At 45.7% G+C, this 18,437-nt stretch overlaps 1 protein-coding gene across 1 annotated transcript in view; it reads right to left on the bottom strand.

Annotated features, from left to right (window-relative positions):
- CACNG3 (calcium voltage-gated channel auxiliary subunit gamma 3) overlaps positions 1–18,437 on the bottom strand; it is an 83,820-nt gene that overhangs the window by 6,265 nt on the left and 59,118 nt on the right. Inside the window, exon 2 of the mRNA XM_045542807.1 lies at positions 5,445–5,528. Coding sequence (XP_045398763.1) covers positions 5,445–5,528 — 84 coding nt within the window. The remainder of the gene's footprint in view (positions 1–5,444; positions 5,529–18,437) is intronic.

The raw sequence follows: 18,437 nt of genomic DNA, 5'->3' as shown, positions 1-18,437 counted from the left end.
GGCCTTTTTTGCTTGCATTTTGAACCAGGGGCCTGGGATTTTCGTTTGCAAATTATATAGCCAGATCTGTACACGGGGACTTCTCTCAGACCTCACACCACTCATCCAAATGCAAAATCTTTCCCAGCACATACCTACATTTGCATACAGAGTCTGGCAATACCCATTTAATACCCTTTGAGTCACTGAATGAACAAATGTATTTATTTATTCATTCAACAAATATTTCTTGAGCACCTACTAGATGCCAGGTGCTGTGCCAGGTGCTGGGTTACTAGCTGCAACGTTTAAAAACTGCAAGGCGTAGGCACTGCCTTCAGAATGGACACAGGTGAGGAATTGATGCAGTCCCGGAAGCCCCTGTGTCCATGCCTTAGTTTCCGGATCATGGATAGACCCTAATGTCCTGCGGAGGACTTGGGTGGGGATACCAGTATTTGCCCAACAAGGATAAGACTATTTCCTGGTAAGTCCTGGCCAGAATGTACCAGGTGGATAAATTCTGGGCTTACTGGTGTACAAAAACTCCAGGGACCCTGTCCTCATGGGGCTCAGGTTCTAGTGGAGACAACAGACAGGACCAGCTATGTAACTTGCAGAGCCTTTTGCAAACTAAAAATGTGAGGTCTCTTGTTCCAGATTTGTTAAGAATTTCAAGATGGTGACCACAGACCATTGACCCAAGGGTGGGGCCCTTCTGAGAACGGGGCCCTGTTTGAACCCAGACAAGAGCCCACTGTGCCTTGGAATGGGGTGGTAGACTGGAGGTGGGGAGACATGGTTGGATTCAGTATTTTATGTTTTGCAAGTAAAGCCAAAGGAATTTGTGTGTGGACTGGCTGTGGGCTGTGGCCTGTGGGTCTCAGATGCTGACGAAATGCTGGAGCCCTTCCAGACCAAAGTGGCATTTGCACGAGGAGCAGCATAGAGGACAGGGAGGGCCATGAGTTCGTTTTGGCCCTGGGGGGTGTTCCAAGCTTAGTTTGCATTACTCGGCATTCAAGGCTCCACCCTCTACATGCACTGTGTGTTTCCCTGACGCTTTAGCCCCCACCCTTTCTGTTTGCTACTGCATGTCCATGGCTCAGGCTCCAACTGCCAAGCTCTTTGCATTTTTGTCTGCTTGTTTTGTTTTTTAAGTTTTCTAAAAGTTTGGTAACTGATTTAGTCCACGGGGTTTGCCTGGGAGGGGTGACGGGGGAGACCTGGGGTGTGGGGATGGGGGCACACAGGGGTGAGGTTCTCTTAACAAGAAGATGGAAGGGTCCTTGCTTCGGTTTCAAGGCAGCTGCCTCAAATTACCCAACGTGGGGTCCAGGCAGTCTAGGGTCCCAGATAACTGCGTTCGTTTCACCCCTCTGCTGCGATGGTGGGGTTTGGGGAAGGGTTTCAGACTGTCTAGAAATGTGGATGGGAGAAGCCAAGCATGGGGGAGGGGATCCTGATGGCCTTGACTCCCTGGGGCTTGATTAGATCAGTGTCATTGCCAGGTTCTGAAAACTTTTCTTTGCTACCATGCAGCTTGCAGGAGGCAGGGCTGGTCCCCGTGGCTCCTTTAGCCTCCAGGTTGAGGGGCAATGCCTGGGAGGGGGCTCTGGTGTCCCGGGTGTGGGTGTAGCTTATTTGTAATAGGCCCAGCTGTGGGTGCAGCGTACTTACAATTTCTAAAAATTTACACGTATGACCTGTGGGTTTCCATCTGGACCCCTTGCCCTGGACCCCCACAGATATTAGCAGGCGGGGGGGGGGTCTGCCTCAATTGGTTTTAAGCACCTATTTGGATCTTGTGAATTAACTTTTTTTTTTTTTTTTTTTTGAGACAGAGTCTCACTCCATTGCCCGGGCTACAGTGAGTGCTGTGGCATCAGCCTAACTCACAGCAACCTCAAACTCCTGGGTTAAGCGATCCTCCTGCCTCAGCCTCCCAAGTAGCCGGGACTACAGGCATGTGCCACCACGCCTGGCTAATTTTTTCTATATATATTTTTAGTTGGCCAGATAATTTCTTTCTATTTTTAGTAGAGACGGGGTCTCACTCTTGCTCAGGCTGGTCTTGAACTCCTGACCTTGAGCGATCCACCCACCTCGGCCTCCCAGAGTGCTAGGATTACAGGCGTGAGCCACCGTGCCCAGCCTGAATTAACTTTTAAAGGGATCATTTTCATTGTGCATTGACAGGAATTGCTCAAATATTCAACGTAATGAGTGTACTTGATAAAAAAGAGAATATCTTTTAAAAAAAAATTTCAAAGAATGATTAACCTTTGGGGTGTGCCCTAAGAAATGATCTGAATTCCCAAAGCTATTGAATTGTTATAAAAGTATATATGTGAAATTGGTTATAAAAGTATATATGTGAAATGTGTGGATATGAGATGTGTAAATGTGACTGTTTCCCAAATGGTGCAGTGACCGTTCGGCAACCCACTGGTGGCCAGACTCCACTCTCTGCCCCACAAATGAAACGTGAGCAGATTCTATAACTCTGGCTATGGTTGTCTGCCTCAGACAGGACATTGTTGGCTGCTATTTTCTCCCAAGTCAGTCGGAGTCCATTCTGCATTTGTTTTTAGCCCACTGAACACATGGTGGCTTCAGAACTGAGAGGTTTTCCTGTCTTCTTTCTCCGTTTCTTCTCCCCAAACTATCTGGGGCTAAGTTAGGGTCCTAAGGATGGGGAAGTGAGCTTGTTCGAGTGAATTTCCACCATCAGGGTCTGAGCAGGACTTTGCTGAATCTAATGCTGTGTTATGGGAGTTTTTAGTCAACTGAACCCGTGGGCTGTTAAGCCTTCTGTTTTGGGTTTAAGCTGTCATCTACCCCAAAGAGCACATGAGAAAGGGAAAACAGCAGAAAAATCAATATGCAGAATCTCAGTCCTACCAGGGTTGGGGGTGTAAACTAAAAATAAGGTCCTAAGTCCCCCACTGACTGCATAGATGCTCTCTTGGCCAAGGGGACCCTAGAAAAACCTTAAAACTGAGTTCTTGACCATGAAGGGAAGGGAGGTTGGACATGCCTCATTATACCCCCTCCCTTTTGGAGTCTAGACACAATGACCAACATTAATGATAAAATAGGGATCATGAGACTGACAAAACAGACTCTTTGAGGGAATAAGATACCAAATTATAAACAAGATGTAAGGCCATGCAAGGCAAGGGTTAAGTCATGCCTTATCAATGCATAAAATCTAGTTAAACAGGTCTTTTTTGCTGGCATGGTATCACATGACAGATAACAGACCACCTTATCTAACTTAGGCATTCTTCCTATTGACTCCAAATTTTTTGACAAAGCTTAACTCTCTCAACCAATTGCCAGTCAAAGAATTTCTAAGTCCACCTATGACTTGTAAGCCCCTGCTTCAAGATATCCCAGCTTTTCGGGCCAGACCAATGTATGCCTTTCATATATTGATTTATGATTTTACCTGCAATTCTTATCTCCCCAAAATGTATAAAACTAAACTAACCTGACCACCTTGGGACCACTTTCTCAGGAATTCTTGAAATTGTGTCTCCCCAAGGGCTGTGGTCACTCATATTGACTCAGAATAAACCTCTTTTAAATTATTTTACAGAGTTGAGTTTTTTCCATTAACAGGGGTCACAGTAGGAACTGGCAGTGTAAACACTGGATGGGCAGGGAGACCCCTTTGGGACATGCCCCTGGCCCTATGTGGCTGGGTCAGGGATTGATTCCAGAATTCCCAGCATGAAATCCGTGTGCTTGTTAAGGCCCCTCCTTAACCTTAGCTGGATTCTGTGGCTATTGGTGAAGCTTAGGTGGACCATCTGGTGGGGGTGAGGGGAGAGAAAGGAACAGAGGATCCCATTTTCCCAGGGGTGGGGGGCAGAAATGCCTTGTCGGAAAAGCAATTGATCTCTCAGAAGAACTCTAAAAACCAGCTTTGCAAGTTATGAAATAGAAGTCACAGTTCTGTTTAGCCTTCAACAGGGCAAACGCGAAAATATTTTATCAAAGTAGGAAAGAAAAACAAAGAAAAATGATGGGCATTCCAGGAAAACTCCATTTGTGAGGACTATAAAGCTGTTCTCTTTTGAGGATGTCCAAGTAACTGTGTCATCCCCCAAACTTTGGTCAGGCTACGTCTCTACGTGTGGCTGTTCCTCCCCACACCAAATCTTTTGAGCTGCTGGTGTGAGGGGGTTTGAATAAATTCTAGTGGATGGATAAGGACCAAAGAGGGATAAATGATATGTTTATGTTAAAAAAGTTAGCCTGAAAACAACTGTTCCTTTCACATTGACCACACTGCTCATATCGTTCCGTGATTAAGATCCACAGCCATCTGCACACTAGCAGGCATGATTAAAGCTCAAAATGATTTTAATTTTAAAAACACACTTCTTAAGCTATGAGCTACAAACATAATCTGAGTAGGACAATTACTTGGAGTTTTAATTTAAAATGGCAGTTAGGAAAAAAAAAAACACCTTAAATTTAACACTCCTGAATAGCAAATGAGTCAATGCCTTAGCATTTTCCTTTTGCGTGAACTGGATGTACATTTTTGCTGAAGAAGTCACATTTAAATCCCAAACCAAGTTTCTCTCCGTGCCCGGACCAATGTCAGGCCATGTCTTCAGTTGAACTTTGCTATTGTTAATCCCATGCAACCAGCAAGAGCTAACACATATTGCCTCGTGACTACGTGTTGGGCCCGGAGCTAAGTGTAATATGCATTAGCTTATTTCATTTTCATGACCCTGTCAGATAGATGATATTATAATCTCCATTTCAGAATAGATGAAGAAATTTAAGAGATAGAGAGGTGAAGCAGCTTGCCCAGGGGCCAATCCAGCTAGTAGGGAGTCAAACCAGGGTCAAAGCCAAGTCCAGGAGGCTTGCTCGAAGCCACCACACTCTACTAGCTCCCACATGCTATATAGTTGTGACAGTTTGTGTCATATCCAGGTGACTGACCTTGGAAAAATCCTATGGAGACACTGGTCCTGTCCCAGTAGGATTGAAACTGAAGGGAAGTCAAAGGAGAGGTGATGTTTGGTTTGTATTTCTTCTCCCAGGCCTTGCCCCTTGGGACCTCGCCCTTAGCACCTCACCTCACCCATTAGCACTGTGCCCATTAGCACCTTAAGTCAACCCTCTGGGGAAGGTGAAAACTTGTATTCAAGTTCAAGAAAATTCCTTACGCTTTTCTCCTAAGCAGACTAAAAAGAACCTTTTGGTTTTGACTCACCTACTTTTTTCTCTCCTTTCTATTTCTGGTTCATTGAAAGGAAGAGAGACACAGATATCAGAACCACTTGAATGTCTTTGTCTAGTGGCATCTGAAGCTCCTTTGCATTTACCCATTTCTAGGGATGGATCCTGAGAAACCTCAAACTCGGAGGGAGCTGAGTGATGGCAGGGACCCTTCCCTTGCCGCCAGAGGAGACCCAAGAAGCACGGGAACTTACGCAGGAGATACTCAGCCGTGTCCTGTTCGTAGTCAGCATCTTCAGGGAAGTGATCGATTTTCTTGCACACACCTCGGAAAGCCCCTGCGGAAACAAACACAGTCTTGAGCCAGCGGGCCGCGATGGGGCCTCTGGGGCCCAGCCTGAGTCCTCACCTGCACAGTGCAGATCCTTTTGCTGGTTGCTGGGGGCTGTGCCTAAGGTAGGCCCAACAGCATCTTTCTTGAGGGCACAAAAAGGAGACCAGTAGAGGCAAACAATAAACAATAAAAAGCAGAAGACTAATAGTTGCTGCTGCTTAGATTTTGGGTGATGCTGGGACCCATGTAGAAGGGTGAAACAGCATGAAGCATAAGCACCAATTATAAGGACTATCTTCTTATCTGCCTCCTCTCCCCTGATCAGAAGGAAAAAGCAGGTGGAATTTAAGTACATCAGCTTATTAGATCCTCCCATTTTACAGGTAAGGACATTAGCCTTCAGAATTCTGCTTGAAATCCCTCAGGCACGCACTGGAGCCAGAATTCCAATCAAGATCTGAGCCCAGGCCAGGTGCGGTGGCTCATGCATATAATCCTAGCACTCTGGGAGGCCAAGGCGGGTGGATCGTTTGAGCTCAGGAGTTCAAGACCAGCCTGAGCAAGAGCGAGACCCCGTCTCTACTGAAAATTGAAAGAAATTGGCTGGACAACTAAAAATATATAGAAAAATTAGCCAGGCATGGTGGCACATGCCTGTAGTCCCAGCTAATCGGGAGGCTGAGGCAGGAGGATTCCTTGAACCCAGGAGTTTGAGGTTGCTGTGAGCTAGGCTGACTCCACGGCACTCTAGCCTGGACAACAGAGTGAGATTCTGTCTCAAAAAAGAAAAAAAAAAACAATCTGAACCCAGGCATTCCAGCATAGTCCGCTCTCCCCAGCAGTGCTCACATCTGACCGCAGGGCCATCCCCTTCCCCCTCTGCCCTCCCCAAAGATCACACCTCACACTGTCTCTGGCTGTGTCGCTCACCCCCTGGGAGCCACGGATTTGCGATGGATGCGTCTTGGAGCAACTGTCTGCACTGACTTCCTTTCCTTTCTTCATTAGAAACTTGACATAACTCAGTTGTGGGTGTTTGGTAATCCTTGTGGGTGTTGGTTAACTAGCCAATTAACCAATCTCTGGGGGCAGTTAATGGCTCTGCCAGTTCCTATCAATGACAAACAATTTTCCAAACTTCTCACCACAGCACAGCATGAAATGATGCACTCTTGTCCCAGTCCCTGCCTAGGGGGGGCAGCATGGAGAGGAGGGAGGGGCTGTGTGGTGTCGTGGAAAGTGGACAAGGCTAAGAATCAGACAGAGCTGGGCTTGTATTTCAGAGCAGCTATTGTAAGTGAAATAAGGCCATACATGAATGTGAGATAATTTTTGCGAAGCTCTAGGCATGTCACAATAGTGGCTGACACTTAATAACTGCTTCTAGTGGGCTAGGCACATAGCTGAAACCTCACATTCCGTATCCTGTTTACTCTTGTTTACTGAGTTGCTGGCCAGGAGAAGGGAGGTCAGACATGCTTGTCATGCCCCCTTCCCTTCTTGGAGACATCCTTTGTAACTCATTAACCGGCCTAAGGCTATGCAAGACAAAGCTTAAACCACACCTGTAGGTCATCAATTTACATAACGGATCACTTGAGTCTGGGTATACGTCTGGTGGCTTGTCTCTGATGAACAGACTTCCTTAACTTAAAACATTCCAAGCCTTTAGACAAAAGCTTCATTTTTTTTTTTAACCAATTACAAATCAAAGAATTTTTAAACCCACCTATAACCTGTAATTCCCTGCTTTGAAATGTCCTGACTTTTCAGGCCAAACCAACACACGTCTTCCATGTATTAGGGAAGCTGCGGCCTTAAGGCTACATGTGGCCTTCTAGGTCCTTAAGTGCAGCCTTTTGACTGAATCCAAATTTTACAGAACAAATTCTTTTATTACAAGGGGTGCAGTAGAGATAGAAGAAACTTTTCTTGCTTTGTGTGGTACTTTAAAAAGAACAATCTTGAAATCAGAAGGCCATGAGTTCCCCACTCCTGCATGAGACCACTTGCTCAAGGCTTCTTGGGCATGGCTCTCTGGCCCAGGGTCCCACATACTCAGCTCAGAATTAACCTCTTTAAATTATTTTTACAGGGTTTGGGTTCTTTTCTGTGGACAATACAATGATGGATCACAGAGGAGATGAAGGTGTCACAGCTGGTGAGTGACGAATCCACATTCCAAAGCCTGTGGTTTCATCATTGCACTATGAATGGTGCCATTATCATGATGTCTACTATCATTGTGTTGATTATTATCTAATAATAATAAAAGTGCCATATTATTTAATTCCCACTACAAGTAGACTCCAAGCCAGCGGCATTTCATTATAAATGTGATGAAATATGTAGAACATCTCCTTGGTTACCAGGCAAGGAATAGACTCAGGACCAAGAATGGGGTTCAGGAGAGAAGACTCAAGGAAATTCTTGGAAGAAATACAGACCCATAATTTCTTCCCTGATACTGAAAAAAGGCCTTCCTTATTCTTGTTCAGATTTTAGAGTTTCATTTATATATGCCTGTTTGTTTTTAAGCCCTATCCCCTTTCAGTTGACTGGGCACTAAATCATGAGTAACACACATTGTGCACTTGTTGCATACCAGGTGCCATCCTAAGTATTTTACACCCTTTATCCTCTTGAGCTCTCAAACCAGCCTCATAAGGTGCCTGGTATTATGATCTCTATTTTATGAATGAGGAAACTGAGGCTTAGCAAAGTCAGCCCAAGGACACAGCTAGTAAATGGTGCACTTAAGTGTAGGTCTGGCTGACTCCAAAGCCAAAGTTTCTAACCACTCTAGGAATCGTATTCTTTTAGCTGGACAAACCCCCCAGTTGGCCAAAGTCCCCACCTGGCCCCATGTTACTTGCCTGGCCCTGTAGATATTTGAGTTTGCAACCCCTGAACCAAAATGTATTCAGTAAGAGCCCAGTCTTTGGTGACACACTTGGATATGAATCCTGACTCAGCCGCTTACTAGCTGTGGTACCTACAGTGAATTACCTCCAAACCTCAGTTTCTTCTTCTACAGAGTGAAGATAATAATAGTAACTTCATGGAGTTGCCGTTAAGAATTAATTGAGGCAGTAATCATAGTTACAGCACCACTTGCTGTTCTCAGCACTTTACACATAAATCTTTTAATCAGGCAATGATGTAAAGCGTTTAGTACAGACCTTGGCACATAGTAAGAACTCAATAAATTATAGCTATTATTACCATTGGTTTGGGTAGGTATTTTAGACCATAAGAGACACATTGGCACCATGGTGAGATTTTAAAAGGCAATATATAAGGAAATAGCATCAAGAATTTCCCCAAGAAAGACTCCATACTGAAAATGAAGCTGCTGGCATCCCAAGGCCTACACTCATCACAAAGTGAACTTGGCCATTCATATAAGTAGCATATTGCTTGCTCCCCAGAAATAACCACTACTTAGCATTTTTGCATATTTCCTTCCAGGCTTTTTTCCCTGTGCTTTCACACACAAATGGTTTTACAAAATTGAGATCATGCTGTTCTTTCTTCTCGCTCCCATTCTCTTAGGAGTATTTCCCCATAACAGTAAATCGAAGAAAAATAGAATGGGGTTGGACTCGCCACCACCTGCAGGGGATGGAACCAACAGAGATGTTGGAAACATTCCAACTGCAAGGATGAAGTCAGGATGTAGAGACAAATACTGTCTTAGCACAGCTTTAAGCTAAGACATTGGAGCAGAAAGAAGTAGAAATCAGGAATGAAGCAAACCAGGAAGAGGATTGAGGGTGGTTGGTCTGGGGGACAGATCCAGTGGTTACAGGTGAGAGGTGATGGGGAACCAGCATAGGGCAGATGTAAGAACTGGGCTGTGAGATTGCACAGACCCCAGGACCCCAGGAAGAGGTTTGGAATGGACGGTAGAGCCAAGAGAGATTTCCTGAAGTGTGGAAGTATTAATATAGTTGCTGAGACTGGCTTTGTGGTGACCACAGCCTCATCCTTGGCAGAGATGATTGTGCCAATAATGTTCTGGTTCAGAAAATCTCTGGTTCAGACAATGGAAAAACATGAGAAAGGGTGCCACCCTTAAACCAACATTCCCTTTTCCGCCTTTTATTTTTAGTTGACTTGTAATAATTGCACATATTTATGGATGCAGAGTGATATTTTGATACATGCATACAATGTGTAATGATCAAATCAGGGTAATAGCATATCCATCACCTAGAACATTTATCATTTCTTTGTATTGTAAACATTCAAAATCCTTTCTTCTAGCTTTTTGGAAAATATACACTAAATTATTGTTCACTATATTCACCCTATAGTGCTACAGAATGCGGGACCTTATTCTTCCTATCTAGCTATAACTTCTGATAATCCTTCTTCAAGGTCAAACTCTAGAAATATTTTTATTAAAATCAAGAATGAGACAAGAATGCCCACCATTGAATCTATTATTTACCAGGGTTCTGCAAGGTCTAGCTAGCATGAGAAGGAATAAAACAGAATTAAGAGTTGTAAGCAATAGAAATAATAGGATAAAACTACCGTTTTTTGTTTTTGTTTTCCAGGTGATAGAATTAGTCTACTTGGGGCTCATTCTTGGGGAAAGCAATTTGCTAAAAAAACAAAAAAAAAACATTAGAATGAATGGAAAAACTCAGTGCGGCAGTTTCTTATATGATATTAAACCATGCAACAAAGTGGTGATAATTAAGTCATTGTGGTTACCGGCATTTAAAAGTAACATTTATTAGGGTATTTTTTCAATGCAGAGAAACGTTACAAAGAAAAAAAGAAGCAGTCCATTATCCTTTATTCCGATAATCCCTTTTAAATTAAAAGAATATATGTACACAGTTGGAAAATCCAAACACGATGGAAAGGATTAAAAGTAAAAGCACTTCCCCCACCACCCAAAATTCTCTCACCTGCTGACTCGGTAGAATAATTTTTTTTACCTGAATGTTGAATGAAATCATGTCTAAGCTGAGACCTGAAGGTTAATTAGAAGTTAATCAGCGGAAAGGAGGCGTGTTTCTGGAAGCAGAGGGAATAGCATGTGTGATGAGGAGAGAGAATGCACAGGAGAAAATGCATTTGAGAACTCAGAGTGGCTTGGGGCCAGGAGAGGATTGATAGTGCTTGGGCTGAAGGGCAGATCCGGAGGGTGCAGGTGAGAGGTTGCGGGGGTGGGTTGGGGTACAGGGAATCCAGGATAGAGTGGAGGACTGGGCTGTGCAGATTGGTTTTAGGGCCTAGGAGATTCACCAGTGCCCAAGACAGAGAAGGTCCTCGTCCTCAGAACTTCCATTCTCACTGAGAAGAGACTACAGATTGGTAAATAAATGAACACGATGACTGTGTTTTGAAGGATAGAAAACAGGGTGATGCGAGGGTGACTCTGCATTGGGTGGGGACCTTGGATTGGGTAGTCAGGAGTGAGGGGGATGTTTAAGCTCAGATCTGACAAAAGAGAAGGAACTAGTTAGCAGAAGAATCAGGAAAGGGCTTTCCAGGCAGTGGGAACCGCAAGTGCCAGGGGTCTGAGCTGGGATGAGCCTGGTGGGTTTGAGGAACAGAAGAGAGGCCCACGGGGAGAGAGGGGGCCAACTGTGGTGGTGGTTTCACTGGGTCCACCAACTCCCCTTCCAGCTGTCCCTTAAGCCCTGGGACCTCTGGAAAATCAAGGGGGTTGACTTGCACATGGACCAAGGTCAGCCCCAGCTCTTCCTCAGGGTTGAGAGTGACCTCAGGGCAGCCAGTTTTGGGGCGACCTAAAGGCCCTCCCTGGGCCTGGGTGGCTTCTAAACATGCAGGGGTAGGGAGGGAGCCTGGAAATGGGATGCTTGTGCTTGTCCCTCTTAAGCCCTTTATCCTCTATCTCAAGGCAAAGTGCCACCTCCGAGTGACTTGAGCTGAACATGGGGCTCAGAGTCCCCGTTGTGAACATTTCCTTTCAGATCCAAACCTGAGCCCGGGATGTGGTCACCAGCAATCACGAAGACGTACATGGCTGCTCGCCATGAATTTTTACACACAAGTCAATGGTTGTGGTCTGGGGGACACGTGGGCTGCCTCTTCTTCAGCAGGTACCTGTGTGACTTCTAGAAGGGTAGTGTGGTGTACTGGTGGGAACACAGGCTTTGGAGCCCTCAGGCTTGAATTTGAATCCCTGCCCCACTACTAACTTGCGGGTTGGATGACCTTGTGCACTGGATTGAATGTGTCCCCCCAAATTCATATGTTGAAACACCCAGTATGATGACATTAGGAGTAGGGCCTTTGGGAGGTGATTAGGTCATCAAACTAAGGGATTAGTACCCTTATAAAAGGGACTCCAGAGAGCTCTCTCATCCTCTTTCTACCATGTGAAGATAACAACGAGAAGGTAATCAGCAATGTGGAAGAAGGCCTCCCCAGAACCCCACCGTGCCGGCACCCCGACCTCAGACTTCCAGCCTCCAGACCATGAGAAATAAACTTGCATTGTTTATAAGCCACTCAGTCTATGGTACTGTATTATAGCAGAGTCCCGAATGGACTCACTAACCTTGGGCAAGTTATTTATTTGCCCAAGCATTGATCTCCTCATTTTTAAAATGTTAATAATCTCCAGATTGTTGGGAGTTTCAAAAGAAATCATTATATCATCCACTGTTCATTTAGATGTAGTCTGCCAGGCATCGGGTTAAGGGCTATTCAGGTATTCCTCACAGCCCCGCAAAGCAGGCACTGCTATTGGTTATAGGGTGGGTTGAGGAGCATGGGTTTTGGAGCTAGAATGCCTGAGTTTGGATGCCAGCTCTGCAAGTTGGTTAACTTATGTGTGCCTCAGTTTCCTCCTCTGTAAGCCAAGATAACAATGGCATCTACCTCTTAGGGTTTTTATGAGGAGTAGAAGAGTCAATGTTTGTCAAGTACTTTAGAGCAATGCTTAGCACATGGTATTACTTAAGTGTATGTTAATCCAATAAATAAATTTATAGATGGGGAAACAGACATAAAACCAAGGTCTGTCTAACCCTAAACCCTGAGCTCTTAGCAAAATCTTAGTACTTAGCAAAATCTAATGTAGTGTGGGGCATCAAGAAGAGGGCTCATGAGGGACAGCTATTAATGTCATTGTTATCTGTCTTCTGGGGATAGGGGTTAGAGGAAACCAGTGCGAAGCTGGAGAGTGTGGTTTCCCTTCTCCCGCCCTCAGACACACGTACACCTGTGCAGACCTGTGATGTCGCTACATGCACGTGTGTATAGCCATGCAGGGAGCCTGGGGGGCCATCACCATTCACTGGGAGCAGACCTAGACCACCTGCTATGCCAAACTTGGCCAAAGGCTAGACAGAGCTTTTTTTGGTTGTTCAAAGACAGCTGTGCATTAAGTGTTTTTGGCTTCAAGTCAAGAAATACTGAATCCAGAGCAGAGAAGCCTGGGAAGTGAGACTGTCACACACGGCCCAACCCTTCCAAGTTTGCAGTCCTGAAGGGAGGTCCTGAATGGAGAAGGGGCAGACTTCCCCAGGATGTCCCTCCTCCAGTGGAAGAAGAGAACATCAGCGGAGCCTCTTCGTGGTCTTCCAGAAGGAATTCTTCACATCTGTCTCCTCTGGACTGTGAGCAGCTCACATTGGTGGTCTGGGGGCAAACTTTGGTGGCTGTGGGTCCAACAATCTAGCAAAAGGACATTCCTTTGGAACAGGCTCTGGACAGTCACCAGGTGCTCAGAGTGAGAGTTGACACTCCTGACCAGCCCACCCAGACCAGCTACAGTACCCAGAACAACTGGTCTAGCCCAGAAATGGGGCCAACCCAGTGCCCAGAGCTTGGCATCCATCTCAGCCATGAACCCAGCCAATGCAATCACATTCCAGGCCCCAAAGCCCCACTCAGAGCTCAAAAGGAAGCCCTCTGGGTCCTGCAATGTAGGTCTTCTGGTAGATCCCCACTGTGATGAATTTGCCTTGAGAGGTCGGGGAAAAAAGAGCCCATATATGTTTGTTTATGCTCCCTGGGTACTTGGGTTAAGAAAGCAAGAGCAACACCCCGACTGTAAGAATGTTTGGGTTCCTGGCGTTACAGCAGATCTTTGTTATCTGAGGATAAGAATACCTTATGGCTGGGTGCAGTGGCTCACGCCTGTAATCCTAGCACTTTGGGAGGCTGAGGCAGGAGGATTGCTTGAGCCCAGGAGTTCGAGACCAGCCTGAGCAACATAGCGAGACTGTGTCTCTATAAAAAATTTTTAAAAATTAGCTGGGCGTGATGGTGTACACATAGGATCACTTGAGTCCAGGAGTTGGAGGTGGCAGTGAGCTATGATGACACCACTGTACTCTAGCCTGGGCAACAGAGTGAGACCTTGTCTTAAAAACATAAATAAATAAAAATAATAATTAAGAAAAGGATACCTTAAACCAGTGATTCTCAATGTTGGCTCATGTTAGAATTACCTTGGGAAGGGAGGGAGGTTTGAAAATTGCTGAGGCTTGGGCTCTACCAGAGATTCTTACTTACTCAGTCTGGGCATCTGGATTTTCCAGAACTCTCCAGGTGATTCCAACTATTCGGCTAAGGTGGAGAACCACAGCCTTCAAGCGAGTTCACTTAAAAATGGGATTCCTATTTCATATGAAGTCCAAAGTTATGCTTCCAACTTTATCTTGAAAATGAAATTATAATTTGTGGAAACATTTATTTTGTCTGATCTTTTCTAACTATGCATTAGGGGGAAAAAAAGGTACCCGTGTTGATTTTTTGGGGCAGGGGGTGGAGACGCATCATTTTTCTGAAAAGATCTCATGATGGTCCAATATGAAATCCTTCGCTTCCCTGACAGGATCATGAAGTTTGACTTTCACAGTGGTAGTGTAAAGTGGGTCATTTTTGCAAAAGAAAAAAATTTGAGCATGTCATCCGCTTTCCCAAGGGCTTCTGTTAATCCTTTGATATTCAAATCATTGGACGTGTCTATCGCATCATCATTCTTGTCAATTTTCTCTTCTTCCTTTGTTAGCTCCAGCCCCTGCGGCAGGCTCTCATTTGCCTGGGGTTGGCACATCACGTTTTGCTTCCTATTTGCATTGTATTGTCACATGTTGACAAGAGCTGGCAATCAGAGAGAGGCTGCCAGAGAAAAAGAGTGAATCGCAGAGTGTTAAACAGGGCAGAGGTGTGGAGCAGGTGGGGTGGGGAGGACGTTTGTGCAGAGACCGATTTTATAAGCAATTTTATTAACGCACATATTCATGTTAAGCCAGAGTTCACTTGCCTGCCCCTGCAGCCTTGCACATGTCGAGATTGGGATAATGAATTCATGGCAATAAGGACCCTGAACTTAACTTGGTTTCTCTGAGCAAGATGAAGCACTAGGAATATGGAGATTCTGAGTTACTCCTTCTAATAGGAGACTCATAAGATGAATTACTGAGAAATAAATATTTTCTTCTGATGTAACAGAACTGCCGTTGGTGCAAACCCTGATTCATTCTCTTGTTCAACAGATGTCTACTGGGGTGCCTACCCTGTGTTAAGCACTGTCCTGAGTACTTGGAATTTATCAGTGAACAAAACAGACTAGGTTCCAGATCTCAAGGCTGTTGTATTCTAGTGGGGAAAGACCTAGAGTAAGCAAAGAAATAAATGAAACAGAGGCATCAGTAAAAAGGAAAAAATGATTTCAGATAGTGGTAAGTACCTGTGCTTCTCCACCCACAATTAATAGGCCTGCATTCTTTCTTGTTTTGTTTATTTGTTTCTTTTCTTTCGTTCTTTCTTTTCTTTTCGTTTTTTTTTTTTTTTTGAGACAAAGTCTCTCTGTCACCCCGGGTAGAGTGCAGTGTCATCATCATAGCTCACTGCAACCTCCAACTGCTGGGCTCAAGTGCTCCTCCTGGAACTACAGGTGCCTGCGCCACCACACCTGCTAATTTTTCTACTTTTTGTAGAGATGGGGTCTCGATATATTGCTCAGGCTGGTCTCAAACTCCTGGCCTCAAGAGATCCTCCCGCCTCAGCCTCCTAAAGTGCTGGGATTACAGGCGTGAGCCTCTGCGCCCAGCCTAGGCCTGCTTTATTTCTGAAGAGCCTGGTGTTGAGAGCTTTGCTCGATAGACTGATTGTGTGGATTTGGGAGATTTGCGGTGAAGTGTTTTCCTCGGTCCTTAATTATTTGGCTAATTGAGGGTTCGGAGCTCAGATTCTGGTCAGTCCCGGGGCACAGAGCCAAGACCCCAGTGCACCCTAATCTAGCTGTCAGGGCATGTTCCAGTTCACCAACACAGTACCTGCAACTTCATAGGCACTGCTGCAGGATTAACTAATTAGGCAGAATAGTTATGTATTTGGGGTACCAGCAAAGCAGGGGTACAGAGAGAGACAGAGAGAGAATGAGAACTGGAAACTATTTGATATTTGACATTTACCAAAAAGCATTAAAATGCCATGGGAAAAAAATCAGAAGTGGGTTGATCTTCCTTATTGAATAGCTTAGTTTTATTATTTGAATGTTGGATATCTATGCGAGTTGGGTGGTCACTGTGATTATTTGATTGCTTGGAGGGTCTAAACAGCTTCCGAACCCTGCCTTGGTAGACATTAAAATGAGTTGAGAACTCGTTCTGCTTCCAGACCACGGAGGCTGCTGTGGCAGCGGCGGGGTCTCTGGGGAGAAGGATTGGAAGACAGCAAGGGTCCTGGCTGTGGCCCTCTCATCTCAGCTGCTTTTATGGGGTGACATCTCTCCTCCTGAGGTGCCTGAAAAAGTAGGATCCGCCTGTGCAAGAATCACTCAGGCGTTTGTTAAAACAAGCAAACAAACAAAAGCCTGCATTCCTGGGCCCCTGCACAACACGCTTAATTGGAGGTTCTGGAACTTGTGTTTTGCAACAGGCTCCTGCAGGATTCTGACACACATCAGGGCCCGAGAGTGCAGCCCTGACAGCAGGAAGGTGCTTCAGCCTCTGTAGCCAGATGGACGCAGCGTAGCATCATCATGTCCATGAAGGACTTGGCTTCTGTGAATGTTTGAGACCTCTGCTGGAGGACAGGAAAGGTGGGTTTGGGGGTAAGGAAGGTTTGTGGGGGGTATTATTCCCTCTTACAAGGTTTGGGGTTGAGGCCTTTTAAGACTTGTTTGAGGTCTTCCAACAATTGAGCATCACAGGCAGGCTGAGTCCCAGGTTCCCGACTGTAGCTGTAAGTGTAGAGCCGGCCGTGCCTTGAACTTGGGCTCCACTTTCACAGATTCTGAAAGACTTTGCTGTGATTCCCCAACGCGGCTGTGCACAGTCACTGAGACGCACCAACAGACTCCAGGGCCACTCATCGTGCGGCTGCTAACCCATACCTTGTCCCCAGATCCTACCATTTGCCTTCCTATCCTGTAAGCAGCATAGAAATGGCAACAATGACAATATAATGTGTGGAGGTTTGGAGTTCAAAAGCTTATTTTTAAACCCACTTTGGCACTTTGTACTTTCTTCATTTAAAAAAATAATGCAGAAGGGTTTTAAAAAAAAAAAAGTGGCATCTCAACTCCTGAGAGACCTGGGCTTAGATTTCTGCACCCCCGCAAACTCCGTAAACATGTGCAGAATCAAACCCAGAAAACCGGAGCCTATGTTTAACTGTCTGTATAAAGAGCCACACTTTTTGACATTTTGTTAAATGTTAGCGTTCTGACTATGCTAAACTGAGAAAGGGAAGAACGGCTCCTGGATCCGTTGCCAGCTACCCTGGACTGTTCATTTCAACCTCCACTGGTCAGCTCTGCCCGGCACTAACAGATTTGCTCCCAAGCAAATCCATCCCGCGCCCTGACATTTATCCGGGGCGTCTTTTACTCTCTTCTATTCATTAAGCAAGGGTGGTTGCCACGGCAACCATTAAGTGCACCTGACATCCAGGAATAGTTCTGGTGTTTTTTGAGCAAACACCACACTGGGATTTAGTTCTGCAAGGTAAAGAGCCTGGCCGCCTCCCTGCAACCCGCGTGGACGTCCTGGTGCTTCCCCCAGAATCTGAGCTCCCCCCAGGCCTCCTGGCTGGACGTCCCTCCTCCACATCCCCGTTCTTTCTGCCCACGCAGCTCCCAGCATCTTTGCGAGCTGCCCTAGGATGGGGGTGTGGCAGGGACTGTCTCTGAATGGGGTGTGTCCAGGGCGGGTGTGTGTGTGATGAGTGAGGAGGGGTAAGATTCGGAGAGGAGACCTGGGTTGTCAGAGGTGGGTGCAAATGCATTTTGGAAGAGCAGAGAATGTCAATGGGCATGTGGCGCCCGTGTGTGGATGCGACTCTGTGTGAGTGCACTGGGGCACGTCTTCTAGCGGCTCTCGCTTTCTGGACCACTCTCTCTCTGCTGGCCCTTCCTTCAAGGAGCACTCAGGTCCCCGCCTCACTTGAACACCTCCAGTGGCTTCCTTTATGGAGATTCCGATTACCTGTGAGTGTGCTAATTGTCCTGTTTATATTTATTGCCTCATTTCTTCCCCGACTTCTTCGCTAGAATGTAAGCACCACTGAATCTCAAACATCATGCACCCAGCTAGGTACATAGTAGGTGCTTCATAAATATTTGCTGAATGTCTGTCTGTTGTGTGTATGTGTCTGAGGGACTCTTAGGCAAGGTGGCTTCCGGTTGAATAATGACAAGAATCCTTTACCTGGGCTATATGAGGTGTGATCAGGCCGGGCCCATCTCCAGATTGTTGCTCACCAACTCCCCCTGCACAGGCTTTGTTTTATCTTCCCTGCCCCAGGGCCTTTGCATGTGCACTCTGCCTGGAACATCCCTCCCCATTCGTCCTCCATTTGATCAATTTCTACTTGTGCTTCAGATCTTACCATAAATATGTCCCCAGGCTGATGCCATCTAATTATTTGCCCCCACAAGCATCCTGAGCCTCTCTTTCTGGGACAT

Source organism: Lemur catta, chromosome 2 (genome assembly GCF_020740605.2).
Source record: "Lemur catta isolate mLemCat1 chromosome 2, mLemCat1.pri, whole genome shotgun sequence".
NCBI lineage: Eukaryota > Metazoa > Chordata > Mammalia > Primates > Lemuridae > Lemur > Lemur catta.
Note: the sequence above shows the minus strand (reverse complement) of the source record. Positions and strands in the feature narration are given on the sequence as shown.